This window comes from Megascapheus bottae, chromosome 3 (assembly GCF_031878675.1).
Source record: "Megascapheus bottae isolate mThoBot1 chromosome 3, mThoBot2.hap1, whole genome shotgun sequence".
NCBI classification, from domain to species: Eukaryota; Metazoa; Chordata; class Mammalia; order Rodentia; family Geomyidae; genus Megascapheus; species Megascapheus bottae.
This window is the reverse complement of record NC_143511.1, coordinates 79,238,456-79,255,754: the sequence shown is the minus strand read 5'-3', so window position 1 is coordinate 79,255,754 and position 17,299 is coordinate 79,238,456. Positions and strand designations below refer to the sequence as shown.

The 17,299-nt window shown below is 35.7% G+C and overlaps 1 protein-coding gene across 3 annotated transcripts in view; it reads left to right on the top strand.

Moving 5' to 3' along the window:
* The window catches only part of Megf9 (multiple EGF like domains 9), a 92,320-nt gene that overhangs the window by 61,431 nt on the left and 13,590 nt on the right, over window positions 1-17,299 (top strand). For all 3 annotated transcript variants that reach the window (XR_016534989.1, XR_016534988.1, XM_090330530.1), the window contains exon 3: window positions 10,141-10,280. Coding sequence is in view for 1 of the 3 variants with exons in the window: in XM_090330530.1 (XP_090186656.1) it covers window positions 10,141-10,280 (140 nt within the window). In the remaining 2 variants the exon portion in view is untranslated. The remainder of the gene's footprint in view (window positions 1-10,140; window positions 10,281-17,299) is intronic.

Here is a 17,299-nt window from a genome sequence, read left to right as displayed (position 1 = left end):
TTTAATATGCCAACTTTCTTTGAACATAACAATCCCATATGGGATTGTTAAATCATATGGTAGTTCTTAATTTTTGGAGCAGCTTCAGTATTATTTTTCCCAATATTTGCAGTAATTTACATTACCATTGTTGTGAAAGACTTTATTCCATTGAAGTTTCAAGATACTTTTTATATTTGTAAATTCAGTAGATTTCTAGGGAATGTCAATTACTAATATTTGTGAAGTCATGTATAAAGTGGTATACTTTTCTTGTAATTGATTGTATCAACAACTCTTAGAGGCAGATAAATATAATTATCAAATTTCAGATAAGAATAGTTTAAAAAGATAGGTGCCAGTGGCTCATGCCTATAATCCTAGCTATACAGGAAGCTGAGACTTGGAAGATCAAAGTGCAAACCCAGACTGAGCAATGGCAATACTGTCTGAAGCAGTCTACAAATTCAATGCAATACTCATCAAAAACCAATACCAATCTAAATGAGATAGAGAAAACAATCCCAAAATGCATATCGAATCACAAAATGCTACAAATCGCAAAAGCAATCCTAAGCAGAAAAGGTAGTGTTGGAGGTATAATAATACCAAACTTCAAATTATGTCTTACTTTCTCTTTCTCTTTTACTTAAAAAATTATTAATGGGGCTGTGAGTATGAACTAGTGGTAGAGTGCTTGCCTACTATACACAAACACATACTCACAATTCTGAAAACTGAAATGTTAAATACTTGTAGCTCCAAGTATTCTGGTTAATTGGAGAGAAGAATCTCTCAGATGTGTCTGTGTGGGCTGGATTTGAACCTCAGTCCTCCAATCTCAGTTTCCTGAGTAGTTAGGATTACAGACATGAGCCATCAGCCTCTGGTGAAAAGAATAAAATTATTATTATTATTTGTTGTTGTTGTTGGGTCATAGGGCTTGAGCTCTGGGCCTGAGCGCTGTCCCTGAGCTCTTTTGTTAAGGGGTACTGCCCTACCCCTGGGCCTGGGCATTGTCCCTGGGCTCTTCAGCTCAAGGCTACCCTACTCCTGGAGCCACAGTCCCACTTCCCCTTTTCTTAAGATTATTTGTAGATAAGTCTTTAGTACCTGGCTTTGAACCTCAATCCTCAGATCTCAACCTCCTGAGTAGCTAGAATTATAGGTGTGAGCCACCACACCCGGCTGAAAAGGATAAAATTCTAAGGAGTAGGCTGTAACTGGCATGAGCTTAGTTACTTCTAGGCAAGTGAAGGAGATGCTACTGAGGAGGATCACATTAGTAGCTTCAAATGTCTTGGAAGTGGGTAGCAGAGTGTTGACTTTATTCTTCTTCTTAAAAATTGTCTTTTAGGGATGATCTGTTTTGCAATTTAAAAATTATTATCGTTAAAATCAAAACCAGAAGATAGGGCTAGGATTTTTTCCTGGTGGTAGAGTGATTGCCTGGCATGCACGAAGACCCAGATTCAATTCCTCGGTACCACATATATAGAAAAGTAGCGGGAAGTGGCTCTGTGGCTCAAGTGGTAGAGCTCTAGCCTTGAGAAAGCCCAAGGACAGTGCTCAGGCCCTGAGTTCAAGCTAGAACTGGCAACAAACAAACAACAACAAAAAACAATGTAGAAGAGACAAGATTTGTAAAGAAACTGTCTAGAATATATTTCCAAGTAGTACTAGATAAAACTAGGAAACTGAGCTTCTGGTCCTCCTGTTGTACTGAGACAGATAAACAACGTTTCCTTTCTTTGGCAGTCATATTTTGTAAACTCAAATTTATCAGAGGAAATATTTAAATAACTGACAATTGAGCCAGGAGAAAATTAACAAGCTTCTTCTGGAATGAAAGTCTGCTGAATTAATTAAATCTTTCTAGCTTGCTTTTATGAAATGCACAAAGATAATCTATAATATAAGGAGAATAGGAGAAAGGAAACAGGAGAGAAAGGACTTAGTGTCTAATTTTGTATACCACTAGCTCTGTGATCTTGAAACTTGAATCTGCTGTCTTTGAAGCTACCAAATGAAGATATTCACAGTGCTAGTATCAATATGGAGCTTCTATTTATTTGAATGTGCTTAATGGGATTATAGTCCATCTTCACAATCTTTTGAAGCAGAAACTTATTATCATTTTTTAGATGTGGAAACAACTTGTTAACTACTCAAGATGGCTACAAAGTTGATAAAACCAAGATTTCTGAGTGTCAAATGGTAATTTTAAGTAATTCATGAATATTATACTCTATACTTTATAACCGCTAGTAGGGGTTCATAAATATTTATATTGCCTCCTGACATCCTACTGTCTGGAGAGTTCAGAACTTAATTTTTAGTATTGTTCACATCAACACTAAGGTTAAGCAGGTTTGTGTTTGCTAATCTGAAACTAAGCCTCTACTTAGGCTGTGAGAAAATGAATTCTAGATTGTAGGCTCTTACAAGACAATCGTTGAAACATACATAGCAATATACACAAATCATGTATTTCTATTTTTCTACATTGATTATAAAGGAATTCAGAAGTTAATAGACTTGAGAAATAACTTTCCTGAATCATGTTGGGTCTCTTAGATTGTCTCTTACGTTTCCTCTTTTTGAAGTTACTTTTAAAATGCATAAATCTCTTTCCAAATAATGGAGCAATTCAGTGGTGTTGAAAATTCTTATGGTCATATTTCTTCTGCTTGAAAAAAGTGAAGGAAATGAAAAATAACTTTCCTATTTGAATTAAATTAGCCCTCCTGAGTTATAGCTTTGGAAATATGATACTTTTTTTTCTTTTTGCCTTTAAGTTTTACTTTTGCCTTTTCAAATAAACTTTTAAATTTGATTTTGGCAAGATCAGTAATCAGAAAATATTTTTGTGCTTAAGCAATAACCTCTTTGAGTATTAAAAATTTCTGTCTGAATACGGATTCCGTCTAACCATATTTTAGACTATTTGCCCTCAAAACTACAAGGAATCTTTAGCATAATAGCTCAATGTTTTCAACAATAAAGCTCTCCTTTTTTTCCCCTTTAGCAAAGGAACTTTGCTCATTGCATAATGGTCTTTTCTATGACTGTAGAAAGATACAGAAACAATCTTCTACCAAAATATTGTTATTATCATAGCAAAAAACTTTAAAAAAACTTTAAAATACATAATCAAAATGTGAAATGAAAAATTGTTAATAACTATTTTTCTTTTTTCTTTTTTTGCCAGTCCAGAGCTTGAGCTCTGAGCCTGAGCACTGTCTGTGGACTTTCTCAAAGCTAGTGCTCTACCATTTGAGCCACAACACTACTTCTGGCATTTTTCTATGTATGTGGTAGTGAGAAATTGAACCTGGGTCTTGGTGCAATGCTAGGCAAGCACTCTACCACTAAGCATGAGGCCAAACTCCTGGCCCCAAAATTCTTTTTTTTCTTTTCTTTTTTCTTTTTTTTTTTGCCAGTCCTGAGCACTATCCTTGAGCTTTCTTAAGGCTAGCACTCTACCACTTGAGCCACAGTACCACTTCCGGCTTTTCTATGTATGTAGTACTGAGGAATTGAACACAGGACTTCATGCATGCTAGGCAAGAACTCTACAACTAGGCCATGGCTCCCAGCTCCTTTTCTATTTTTTTATGTAAAAATTTCATAGTGGGGAAACAATTTTCTTAGCTCTTAAACTTGTTTTTAATATGGTGAGAGACTATAATCAGTAAATTTCTGTTGATTTCAGACTTTTTATTAATGGCTCCAATTTCCCAAGTTTTTAAAATTATTATGAAGTAATTTTATTTAGCTATGTTTTTCCTATGTATTTTTCTTGCCATTTCCAAGTTCCTACCAAAGAAGATGAAAAGCAAGACTACTGAAGGATATAAGTTTATTAATTCCCTTGTATAGAACTATACCTTTTAGTTTTTCATAGCTGCTTAAATTAAAATTGGTAATATTATATCTAAAAGTGAACAAACATGCGTAGTTTATAGCTTGTAAATCTTAGGAATAAGATAGTGCTTATATAACAATAATATGCCAAGACATTTGACAGTTAATGAAGACATTACATTGTTAGCTAGTAGATATGTATGTATGTATGTAGCTATACAATGTATAGCTAGTAGATATAAAGCATCCTGGGTCCAGCTGGTTTTGCTCTCCCTACTGTAGGACTTAGTAGATCCTTTCCCTTCTTAATTGAAAAGTTTTATTTCCAAAACCTATTTCTATCACATGTTTCTAACGAACTCTTTTATTTATTTTATTTTTTCCATATATTTTTATTGTAATCAATGGAAGGGTTACATTATATTCACCAGATAGAAGGTGCATTATTTCACAAAAATTGATACCCATTCTCATGTCATGGTCCCCATTTCCCTCCCTCCCTTCCCCCGCTCATCCTGATTGCCCCCCCCTTCCCTATCCAATTTCAAATAACCAATTAAGCATATGTAAAATATATCAGATAACAAGGTGAAATAATGTAACAATATGAGATAACCAAGGGACAGCAAAAGACATGAGAGGTAACATAGTACATTAAGGACAACAATCACTCATTATATGACTTTTGTTTCTATATACTGGAGGTCCTTACATTTAACGTCATACTATATGACCTTATGTATCTAGATTTTGTTCTATTGTAAATCTCTGCTAGGAGAGCCCAAGGTTTCTACTGATTATGACAAATGAGGGAAACCATTGAGCCTATGTTCCTTTGTGTCTGGCTTACTTCACTTAATATGATTTTTTCTAAGTCTTTCCATTTCCTAACAAATGGGGCAATGTCATTCCTTTAACAGCCACATAGAATTCCATAGTGTATATATACCACATCTTGTTGATCCACTCATCAACTGAGGGACATCTGGGTTGGTTCCATATCTTTGCTATGGTAAATAGTGCTGCAATGAACATCATTGTGCTAGTGGATTTAGTATGGCCTTGTTACTGGACCATTGGGTAAATACCAAGTAGTGGAATTGCTGGGTCATAGGGGAGTTCTATGTTTAGTCTTTTGAGTAACTGACATACTGCTTTCCATAGTAGTTGAATGAGTTTGCACTCCCACCAACAGTGTAATAGTGATCCCTCCTGGCCACATCCCCTCCAGCATCTGTTGTTATTGGATTTCTCGATCCTGGCCATTCTGTCTGGAGTGAGGTGGAATTTTAGAGTTGTTTTGATTTGCATTTCTTTTATGATCAGAGATGTCGAGCATTTCTTCATGTATCTATAGGCCATTTTTATTTCTTCTTCACAGAAGACTCTCTTTAAGTCTTTGGTCCATCTTTTAATGGGATGGTTGTTTCTTTGGAGATTAGTTTTGGAGTGATTCAATTTTTGGAGCTGTTGATATATTTTAGATATGAGGCCTTTGTCTGTTGTATGGTTAGTGAAGATCTTCTCCCACTCTGTAGGCTTTCTAGTTAATTTGCTAGCTATGTCTTTTGCCATACAGAAGCTCTGAAGTTTAATGCAGTCCCACTTATCCAGCCTGTCTCTGATTTGTTGTGTTTCTTGGTCCTTATTAAGAAAGTTTCGACCTGTGTGCCAAGCAGACCTAGTATATCTCCTATTCCTTCTTGTAAAGTTTTCAGTGTATGGGCTTTTATCTCGAGGTCTTTGATCCATTTGGAGTTAATTCTAGTGCAGGGTGACAAAGAAGGATCCAGCTTTAGTTTTCTGCAGGTGCTTAACCAGTTTTGCCAGCACCATTTGTTGAAGAGGCTGTCTTTCTTCCATTCTATTTTTTTGCTCCCTTATCAAAGATTAGGTGGCCATAGGTCTGTGGCTTAATATCTGGGTTCTCAGTTCTGTTCCATTGGTCTTCATGCCTGTTCTTGTTCCAGTACCAAGCTGTTTTGGTCACTATAGCTCTGTAATAGAGTCTAAAATTTGGTATTGAAATTCCTCCTGCGCTGTTCTTTCTGCTAAGAAGTGTTTTTGCTATATGGGGTCTTTTATTATTCCATATGAAATTTTGGATTGCCTCTTTTATTTCTTTAAAGAATGACATTGGGATAGTGATGGATATTGCATTGAATTTGTAGATAGCCCTTGGCAAGATTGCCATTTTCACAATGTTGATTCTTCCAATTTAGGAGCATGGGAAGTTTTTCCGTTTCCTCATCGAACTGTTTTACTATTCACATTTTTTGTTGTTGTTGCTAGTTGTAGAACTTTAACTCTGGGCCTGAGCAACTGTACCTGAGCTTTTTTGCTTAAGGCTAGTGCTCTCACTTTAGGTCACTTTAGGCCACTTCTGGTTCTCTAGTAGTTAATTGGAATCTCATGGGCTTCCATGAACCTCAAGCCTCAGATCTTAGCCTCCTGAGGAGCTAGGATTATAATTGTGATCCACTGGTGTCACATTTTTGTTGTACACTAATTAGTACCCATTCTTGTAATTTTTTCAGGTTTTTAAAAAAATTTAATAAAGTACTTATATGTTTCTTTTTCCAGTGTTTTTTTTTTCAGAAGTTTAAGACAAAATAATCTAGGATGTTTACTTTTTTTTTTTTACTACTACTAAGTCTAACCTCAACATCTAAGCCTTTTGTTATCATCTTCGCAATTGCTTTCATGGTGTATGTATTGGACATTGTGCTAAGTACCTTCTAATCTTCACTTGACACAATAACCCTACACAAGTTGATGTAATTGTCTTCATTTCATAAATAAGAATACTCAAACTAAAAGAGTAACTGCTTTGTGCCAAGTAGTCACTAGAAGAGCTAGAATATGAGCCAATCCCTATTTTTTCAGGCTATGTTTTTTTCCCACTTGTGAATCCCACATTCTACCACCCTTACCACTTACTCAATGTAATTATAAAATAATGGAAATTCTCAATCTTTTTATTTACTCATCTTTAACAGAACAGACCATTTGAAAAGACTGGCTAATATTTTTTGTGACATAAACATCTGCCCTATCCTGAAATGATACGTTTGAATTTCCTTTTGAAAAATGAAAACTGTTCATGTTGGATAATAAAGTACTTGTTAATATGTGTTTGGAAAAATAATTTTTATTTTGTGTGTGTGTGTGTGTGTGTGTGTGTGTGTGTGTGTTTAGTTTTTGTTGCTGAGGGTTGAACACAGGGCCTTGCACAAGTTAACATACTTTACCATAAAACTGTTTCCTCAAGCTGGGTGCCAGTGGTTCATGCCTTTAATCTTAGCTACTCAGGAGGCTAGATCTGAGGATCTCAGTTCAAAGCCAGCCTGGGAATGAAAAGTCCATGAGACTTATCTCCAATTACCCATGAGAAAACTGGAAGTGACTCTATGGCTCTGTGGTAGAGGGCTAGCCTTGAGCGGAATTGCTTAGAGACAGTGCCCAGGCCCAGAGTTCAAGCCCCATAATCAACAACAATAATAAAAAAGATTTCCTCAGCCCCAATAGTTTTTACATGTTAAAAAATTACAATATGTATTTACATCCATGACTGTTTAAGTTCTATAACTAAGGATTAATATTATAAAAAAGTTTCAGCCTCTTTGTTGAATGGCCACTTCTTTGTAACTACTGAGAGATAATAAAATTCATCTGATACAATTTTAAAAATATTTAGACAAAAACTTAAGAAGTGGTATCAATGTATGAGAAGTAATGCACCTACTATCTGGCAAATGTAACTGTAACCCCTCTATACATTACCTCGACAATAAAAAATATTAAAAAAAGATTTAGTATATACTTAATTGTAAGTATAAGTTAAGTTTATACTTTTTGTGAATAATTGTATATTTTTGTGACATAATTCTCTGCATTATGTAAAAACTTTACTAGAAACTCATATTCTTAAGAAGTGACACAGATCAACAACTTATATCCTTAAAATTTTTGTTAGTTTATATCAGAAGTATTGATTTTTTTGATTGTATTAAATTTTTAGTTCTGTTCCTAGATACCATGAGGAAATCCCATAGAACTCTCCAAAAATATTATTAAAAGTACTGTTTTCATTCTCAAAAAAAATTAGTTCTGTGCTCTTATTCTCCAGATAGGAATCTGTGACTTCTTGATTGTTTCATTTCAGATTTATGGATAAGCATGTGTTCTGTTAATAGACTTTTTTTTTTCATTTAATATCATTGACCTTTGCTTCAGAAAGCATTCAAAGGTCTTTAACAGAGGGAGTCATGAAAGGGGATGTTGTAAAGGCTTTATTCTATAAGAGCAGTCACACAGGCATGCTTTATGTTTGCTGAGTGATTTAATTCTTATGCATGCCGACACTGGCCATGAGCCATGAGTAACAGGATAGAAAAGCACTTCTGGTGCAGTCTCACAACTAAACTTTCCCACTTAGTGCTCTTTCTCACTCTCTTGCTCTCTCTGTTTGTTTTTGTTTTTGTCTTTAAGAGAGAAAGGCACCTCCTATTCTATTACTTTAAATTCTGCCCAGGAAAAGGAAGGCTGCTATCTAGACTCAGTCAACAGCTTCATCAGGATTCATGAAGCTAGTCTTATTTTTTTTTTAGTAAGTAACTAAGGAACAGATTCTCCAGGGAGAAATATTACTCATTGCATCAGTCTTTTGAGTGCCCAGAAGAGAATTCTGAAGGTCAAGCCTCCTCATAGGGATATGCTTTGGGGAAACTACTTTGGGCTGTGTTATGGCCTATTACTGTCTTCAATACCTTTATTATCTCAGTAGTACATCAAGGATTATGACCTTTACCTATTAAATTTATCTTGAAGATCAGAGATAATATATATTTTTGACATCGGCCCTCAATATATGGGACTCCTTGTTTCTTATTACTAATCATCATTGTTATATTATTCTTACTTTTAGATGGCTCATTTTGCATTCTCTGTAAAATTGTTTCCTAAGAAATTGCATAACTTGACACCCTAGGCAGTTTTTAATAGGAATCCAGAGTTTGATAGATGATTCTTAGAATACAAATGTTTGAGACATGGCTTTCAGGAACCTGGCTTTCTTTATTTTCTGCAGTATGTTTTGTTTGAGTAAAGCCCTAAGAATTTTCATGTAAGGCTGTTTTTTTTTTCTATTCCTATTTTAAATTTCTTGAGCTTACAGAGAAATAGGACAGTGGAGGAGAGAAATACAGTTAGACTTTAACCATTTGAAATATATATATTAATATAGAAGGTAAAACTCATTATTTAACTCGAGTAATAGACACATCTTAAATGGTCAAAAATTTAAAAAAATATTTGTAAAAACTTGCAGTCTTTAGGTTTGGATGCTACAAGTAGATATACATGTAGACTATCTATAGGACTTCCATTTTTTTTTTCAAAATTAAATCCAGAGTTCCAGTTAACACATTTTTAACCTTCATTTTAATACAGAAATAGGCAGTAGAGATGGTTTTAACTATTATGCATAAGAGCTGTATAGGTATTAGTAAGTTTAGCTTTGTTCATTTCAACTAAGTCTAACAAATCCACAGGGGCTTATTATTAGAAGCTAAATCTCTAAGGAAATTATTTTATAAAGAGTCTTCAGTTCAGTTGTCTCCTGTCAATATGACTGGTGCCAAAATGTATCCAGATAAATTCTAAAATCTTGAAGTACATAATTAGCATGTTAAGAAAAACCTTTACTCCAGCTGGGCATCCTTGGCCCCATATAGAGAATTTTATCAAATTGCAAGCATCAAAGTGGACACGAGCTGACACATTTATTAAGATCTATGTGTTTGTATTGTTCAGCTAAAACTTGGGTGATAGCCAGTTGGTGTTTCTTCTTTTTTCCAGTGTTGACTAAATGCCAATAGCACTGTACAATGATAAGAATAATTAAGGAATGAAATATAACAGTGCTACAAGTTTTATGCCCCCAGTGCATTGAAAACAAAGATTTTTACATTGAGCATTTCTGTTCTTCCTGTATTCTTTCTCACTTATTAGCTATAGAAGATTAAAAAGTGATCACAAATGATTAGTATTGATACCATGTTATTATGGATATTATATACCATGTCTGGCATAAGATTTAAAAATACAAGCTGAATTATATAGTCATAAATACTTCATTAAGCTTCTAATTTAAATTGAAAATTGCTCTTAGAAGTTGGACTTAAATCTAGTTGGAATTCTTTGCTCTACATTAAGATCATCTATATGAGATGCTAGGCAATGAAAATTTCAAAATAATTTACCTTTGTTTATTGTCTTTGCCTTCATTTACAGTTCTGGGAGTTGCCAATGCAGAGTAGGTATCACCGGCTCTACATGTAACAGATGTCAAGATGGATATTATGGCTTTAGTGAGAGTGGCTGCTTGCCCTGCCATTGCAATAATCGGTCTACCAGCTGTGATGCTCATTCAGGTACATACTCTCCTTAATTTTTTTTATATTATTCTGCTGTTGTTTTCATAGAGGGCTTTCAATATACATTGATTCTCAAATAGTGTAAAAGGATTTTCACTTCTAAATGAAATATCATAGGACACAATAAGTTATATTCCTTTTATAACAACATGAAGACAATACATACATTTTAAATCAGAATGATTGGAAAGCCTTGGAAGCAAGAACTATCTGAACTAAAATTTCATAGAAATTTTAGAGACCTCTTCCCAAGTAAGCTTATGATCACCAGATGTTCTGGAAAACCAGGGTAAAAGAACTGACTAAAAATGCCATGAGGCCAAAGAGTCAGACAGATCCAGCTTTGAACAGAGTACAATTTATTGGGCAGGGGGCGGAGGGGCTTACTGGAAGTGTAGTCAAGGGCAGCAACAAGATCACTGAATTTTTTCAACTTGAGTCAGAGGAGGGAGGCTAACATGGTGACAAAAGTAGCTTTCATTAAAGCCAGAACATACATTCCTGATGCTGAGGGCGCCAGGTTCCAGTTGTAAAACTGCATTTACCAGTGGTTTTGTTTATCTGAAGAATGTGTAGAGACTGCGGAGTTTCTCAGGTGCAATCATGACAGTTATGACTTAAGCTGGCTGCAGTCAAATCAAGGTGGACTATACCCTCTGTCTGGAGGATTTCTGTTGACTCTAGGCTTGACCCACATAAAGGAATTCTTAAGAGGTATAAGAAGAGCTTTTGGAAATCTTTTGGAGTTTGCACAATGATTAGAAACTAGAGACCTTAAACTCAAGGCCTGTACACAGGACGTTAGCTGACAATGCAGGAGATGAAGGTGAGTCTGAAAGTTAGAGAGAAATAGTTTTGTGCTGAGAAGACAAGATCCTGTTAGAAAGGACTATAACATACTGTCATGTCTCTCAAGACAATCCCAGACTCTGAAGGTACATGGAGTGTGTCCCAGACTTAAGCCACAGTGGCTAGGGCTAAATCACTCACAGATTTTTATGAGTGAGGAGGCAAAGGGGCTATGACCAAAACATAGTGCCAAACCAGAGGTGAACTGACAAATACAAATAAAATTGCAATCCATCTCAGTCCACCTCAATTTCATTGTATCAGCCTTGCAGAGGAAAGGTTCTTTTTTGGTTCTTTTCTATACCATGTCTGGCATAAGATTAAAAAATTCAAGAGAATGCAAACATTGAAAGCAGAACTACAAGTAATCTAAATGTTAGAGCTGGAATACAAAGATTTATTAAGAGAACTTGAGGGAGAAAGAGTGGAAAAATCACAGCTTGCTGGATGTTGATGAAAGCGAACTATGCAACTAATGGATGGAGATGGGAAAGAGGGACTAAGAGAGAGAATGAGGGAACAGAAGACACTGTACAAAAGGAAATGTCCTCATGTAACTGTGTATCCCCTCTTTTTTTTTTTTTTGCCAGTCCTGGGCTTGAGCTCAGGGCCTGAGCATTGTCCTTGGACTTTCTCAAGGCTAGAGCTCTACCACTTGAGCCTCAGCACCACTTCCGACTTTTTCTATATATGTGGTACCAAGGAATCGAACCCGGGTCTTCATGCATGCTAGGCAAGCACTTTAACCACTAGGCCAAACTCCCGGCCCCTGTGTATCCCCTCTTTATCTCACCTCTATAATAACAATCAAGTAAATTTTAAAAAGACTTATTAAATAGTTGATAAACTTTGCAAAAAGTGATTACAAAATCTGCGACATCTCTTTAGCAAGGTAAAAGCATTTTTTTCTTTCTTTTTTATTGATTGTAGGGCTTGAACTTAGTGTCTGGGCACTGTCCCTGAGCTTTTTCATTCAAGGCTAGTACTGTAGTACTTTGAGACACAATACTACTTCCAGGTTTTTAGTGGTTAATTGGAAATAATCTCACAGACTTTCCTGTCCAGGCTGGCTTTGAACTGTGATCCTCAGATCTCAGCCTCCCCCTAGCTAGAATTAAAGGCCTGAGTCACTGGTAAGAGGCAAATGAAGCAATTATAAACTTTTTTTTTTAGCACTGGGCTACTTTTAAGTGTTTCATATGATATAAGACATTTCTCCTTTCTTATAGTTTTTCTTTTGTTATAAAATTGTATATACATAGTTATAAGACAAATTATGAATTTCTAATATCATGAATATCATGATTCATACATTAAATTTGATTAAAATATTAAAAAGACTTACTAAATCAATATATTAAAAAAACAGAGGATATCTTCATATAGTGACTCATTCCTATAACAAATCTGTTACTCCAGCAACAAAGGAGACTGAGATCAGGCAAATCACTCTAGACTGGCCTAGGTAAAAAAAAAATTCACAAGACTTCATCTCCATGTAAGAAGCTGAATATGGGTGGCACATGTGCCTGTTATAAAAACTTCATTGGGAAGAGTAAAGAAGGAGGATTATGGGCACATTCCAGGAGTGGGAGGCAGGAAGGGAGAAAGTGAGCTTATCTCGAATGACCAGTGCAAACGTAAAGGCAGGAAGCATATTTCAGCCTGCCAAGCATGAAGCCCTGAGTTCAAACTTTAGTACTGCCAAAAAGAACAAGAAGATAGAGGCAAGTCTGACAAATTGGACAAAAAAGAGGTAGCATTTCAATAGAGGGTTCTATTCTGTTAAAAAATAATCAGCCAGGGGGCTGGGAGTTTGGCCTAGTGGTAGGTAGAGTGCTTGCCTAGCATGTATGAAGACCCATGCTGTGAATTAAGTGGTAAGAGTTCTAGCCTTGAGAAAGCCCAAGGCCAGTGCTCGGGCTCTGAGTTCAAGGCCCAGGACTGGCAAAACTGAATAAATAAGTAAATAAAAAAGAATGTGCTGGGAGTCAGTATCGTACTCCTGTAAACCTAGCTACTCAGGAGATCTGAAATCATGGATCTGAGATCCTAGCTAAGATCATGGTAGAGCATGGTTCAAAGCCAGCTTGGACACTAAAGTCTATGAGACTCTTATCTCCAGTTAACCGCCAGGAAACCAGAAGTGGCACTGAAGAACTCAGGAACTAGTGCTCAGGGCCAGGGTTCAAGCCCCACAGCGGACCGAAAAAAAAAAAGAGAGAGAGAGAAAGGAAGAAAGAAGAAAGAAAGAAAGAAAGAAAGAAAAGAATCTAGACTGAAAAATACATCAGAAATTAATGACTCATTGTATGGGCTTAAAAACAGATTGAACACAGTGAAGACAAGGTTAGTAGAACCAAATACAATGCAATTGGAATAGCCAAACCAAAGCATTTAGAGAAAATATAATGGAAAAAAACAAGGGAGATGCAGACAAGAAGGAAAGAGATAATGACTAGGAATTTTCCAAACCAATGAGAATCATCAACTCACAGGTTCAGAAAGGTGAAAAACCTTGAAGCATTATGAAAAATAATAGCAAAGAAAAATCACATTTTGGAAAAATTAAACTATCAAAAACTAAAGACAATTTTCTGATCTTCAATATCCCTAAATGTAAGGATTTAGAAGAACTTCCTTAAAAATCACTTAAATACTGTTAAAAAAATTATGGCACATTACTCTGACAAGTAAAAATTTCCTGAGTGATTTTATAGGAAAAGAGTAGCAGCACATTTGAAAGTTCCCTGGAAAAAAATCAACCAAGGTGGAGTGGGACTTAGGCTCAAACCTGTTCTTTATCTAGTGAAGCAAATATAGCAAAGCTGATTTAGTAGAAATTGCATTACATTTTTCTTTTATGTAATCTGGTCCCTACTTGTCAGGTATATTGTATGTTATTCTTTTTCTTTACTGTATGTGAAGCCAGACACACTAGCTTCTATTTCTAAAGCAAGCTATGTTCCCTGCCTCAGGATTCTATGATCTTTCCTCTGACTAAAATGGTCTTTTTATTTTACCTTTAACCCTATGGGGTCCCTTTGCCTTATTATCTCGTATTTTTCTTTCAGGCCTTTAATTAAAGATCACCTCATTAGAAAGCAATTCCTGATGTTTTACACTAAATGAAAATACCTCTGTCATATGTTCTCATTCATAAATCTGTATTTTTCATAATATATACCAAAATTTGTAATTATGTATTTATTTTTTGGCTGAGTTACACATGATTTACTCTATGCTAAGCAACAGGAGGATATAAAAAATAGCAGTTTTTGGGCCGGGAGTTTGGCCTAGTGGGTAAAGTGCTTGCCTAGCATGCATGAAGACCCGGGTTAGATTCCTCGGTACCACATACATAGAAAAAAGCCGGAAGTAGTGCTGAGGCTCAAGTGGTACACCTCTAGCCTTGAGAAAGTCCAGGGACAGTGCTCAGGCCCTGAGCTCAAGCCCAGGACTGGCAAAAAAAAAAAAAAAAAAAAAATATATATATATATATATCAGTTTTCAATATACAATCTTTATCAATAATCTTGGCTCATGGTAAGTATTTACCAAGTGTTGAATAAATGAGCAAATGATTGGGAAAACATGCAGAGCAAAGGTTAGGTTATATGTTGTGTACTGAGGGAAATGCTTTATCATCCTGAATCTATTTCAGTTGCTCCCCAGATATTTTACAGCAACAAAAAGTCATGTACATTGAAGATTCTTTTTATTTTTCCCTCAGCAATGAGGTAGCTATTTTTACCATTAAGTAAATGCCAAGTAGTGGTTGCTCAGGATATAATGTAAATTTTTAAAAAATCCTTTTTTTATGGTTATGATTTCTGAAATAGCCAATAATGAGAGAACTAAATAGTTTCTCTGTTTGGAAATATATGTAAGTGAATCCAATAGGACAGAATACAAATGCTTGATTTCAGAACCACGAGTTTTACATGCAATCATTCTCTTTCAAATGAAGTGAGGTTTTTTTTCTGAAAGTACTGTGATATGATTGCCCCCTGGTGGCTACTCACGAGGTTTTTCACAGTCCTTATTCTTGCCCACCTCCGGGTTGTTTTTTTCTGTGACTTTTTAGATTGAATCAGATTTTCAAAGTACTTTTTGTGGTAAATGTATTGGTAAAATATTGGAAAATATGTGGTAAAAATATTGAAAAAATGACAACAAATATCAGAAGTCTTTTCTTTAATCCAGTAATTTTCTTTTCAGGGGTCTATTCTGAGGAAGTAATTATAAGTTCATGGTGGCTCATGCCTGTAATCCTAGCTACTCAGGAGGCCGAAATCTGAGGATCGAGGTACAAAACTAGCCCAGGCACTAAAGACCATGAAACTCTTACCTCTAATTAACCACTAGAAAACCGAAAGTGGCTCTATGGCTCAAGTGGTAGAGTGGAAGCCTTGAGCTGAAGAGCTTAGGGACAGCACCTAGGCCCAGAATTCAAACCCCATGACCAATTATTACTCGTCAAAGTAATAGTTAGTTATAATCCTAAACAATTACATACCCAAATTTATAAAAATATAGAATTAGGTGAATGTCATCTAAGTATTATTATGTGGCAAATAACATAGAAATTAACTCTACTCCTAACCTCCCACCTCAGCCATGGGGGTGCTTGAACTCAGCCTGGGGGCTGTCCCTGTGCTCTTTTGTTCAAGGCAAAAACTACAGTGCCACTTCCCATTTTCTGGTAGTTAACTGGAGATAAGAGTCTCACAGACTTTCCTACCCCAGCTGTCTTTGACTCTTGGATCTTCAGTTCTCAGCCTCCTGAATAGCTAGGATTACAGGCATGCATGAGCCACCAGCACCCAGCTAGAAATGTCTTTATCTGGAGCAAGTTACTTAATCTGTTTCTTCATATATGAATTTAGGGTAATAACAGTAGTTGTAGATTATTGAAAAGATTAAGTACAATACTTTTTTACATATAATACAATGAGTTCCCTGCTTAACTTAAGCAATCAGTAAATAGTAGCTGTTAATGTTATCATTAAAATATTTTCAAGAATGATATATAATTATATGAGAATATTAAAGAAACAGAATGCAAGCTAACAAAAACTTAAAGATGTCTTTATTATTAAGTCTATGAAGTTTGGGGGATTCTGCTGCCATCAGTTAAGAATGGAAAAGCACCCTACATAACAGGACTGAGAGAGACTTAAGCAGAAATTTGCTCCTTTCTTTTCACTTTATTTGTTTAATTTTTATTTTGAAAATTTAAATTATAAAGATCTGTAAAGAATATCATAGCAGGGCCAGGAGTGATTGCCCAGCATGCACAAAGCTCTGGGTTCCATTCCTTGGTGCCACATACACAAAAAAGCCAGAAGTGGCACTGTGACTCAAGTGACAGAGCACTAGCCTTGAGCAAAAAAATATCTAAGGACAGTGCTCAGGCTCTGAGTTCAAGCCCTAGGACTGGCAAAAAAAAAAAAAAAAAGAAAAGGAAAAAGAATGCTATAGCAAATACTCATGGAATTATATTTAAGATTAATAAATATTAATACCTTGGAATTTTGCTTCATGTTTATATGTATGTATACATAGTTATATATTTGAAATAGAAAGTTTCAAATAAGGTTGGAGACCTCCTTGTTTTCCTTCCTGGCCCATTTTTTTTTCTCCCTCCCTCTATAGAGACAAGCAGGCCATAAAATTCTCCTGTTGCCTTTAAGTTCCCATTTACCCATATTTGGTATCCATTTGCTTAGTATTACCTAGGTTTTTTGTTTTGTTTTTGTTTTGCCAATCCTAGGGCTTGAATTTAAGGCATGGGTGCTATCCCTGAGCTTCTGGTGCTCAAGACTAGCACTCTACCACTTGAGCCACAGCACCACTTCCGGCTTTTTCTGTGATTAATGGAAGATAAGAGGGTCATTGACTTTTCTGTCCTGGAAGCTTCCAGACCTCAAATCTCAGCTTCTTTTTAAAAATTTTTATTTTTATTATCATAGTGATGTTTAGAAGGGTTACAGGTACATTTGTAAGGTAATGGGTATATTACTTTTTTTTTTTTTTGCCAGTTGTGGGGCTTGAACTCAGGGCCTGAATGCTGTCCTTGGACTTTTCTCAAGGCTAGAGCTCTACCCTTGAGCCACCGCACCACTTCCAGCATTTTTCTATGTATGTAGTGCCAAGGAATTGAA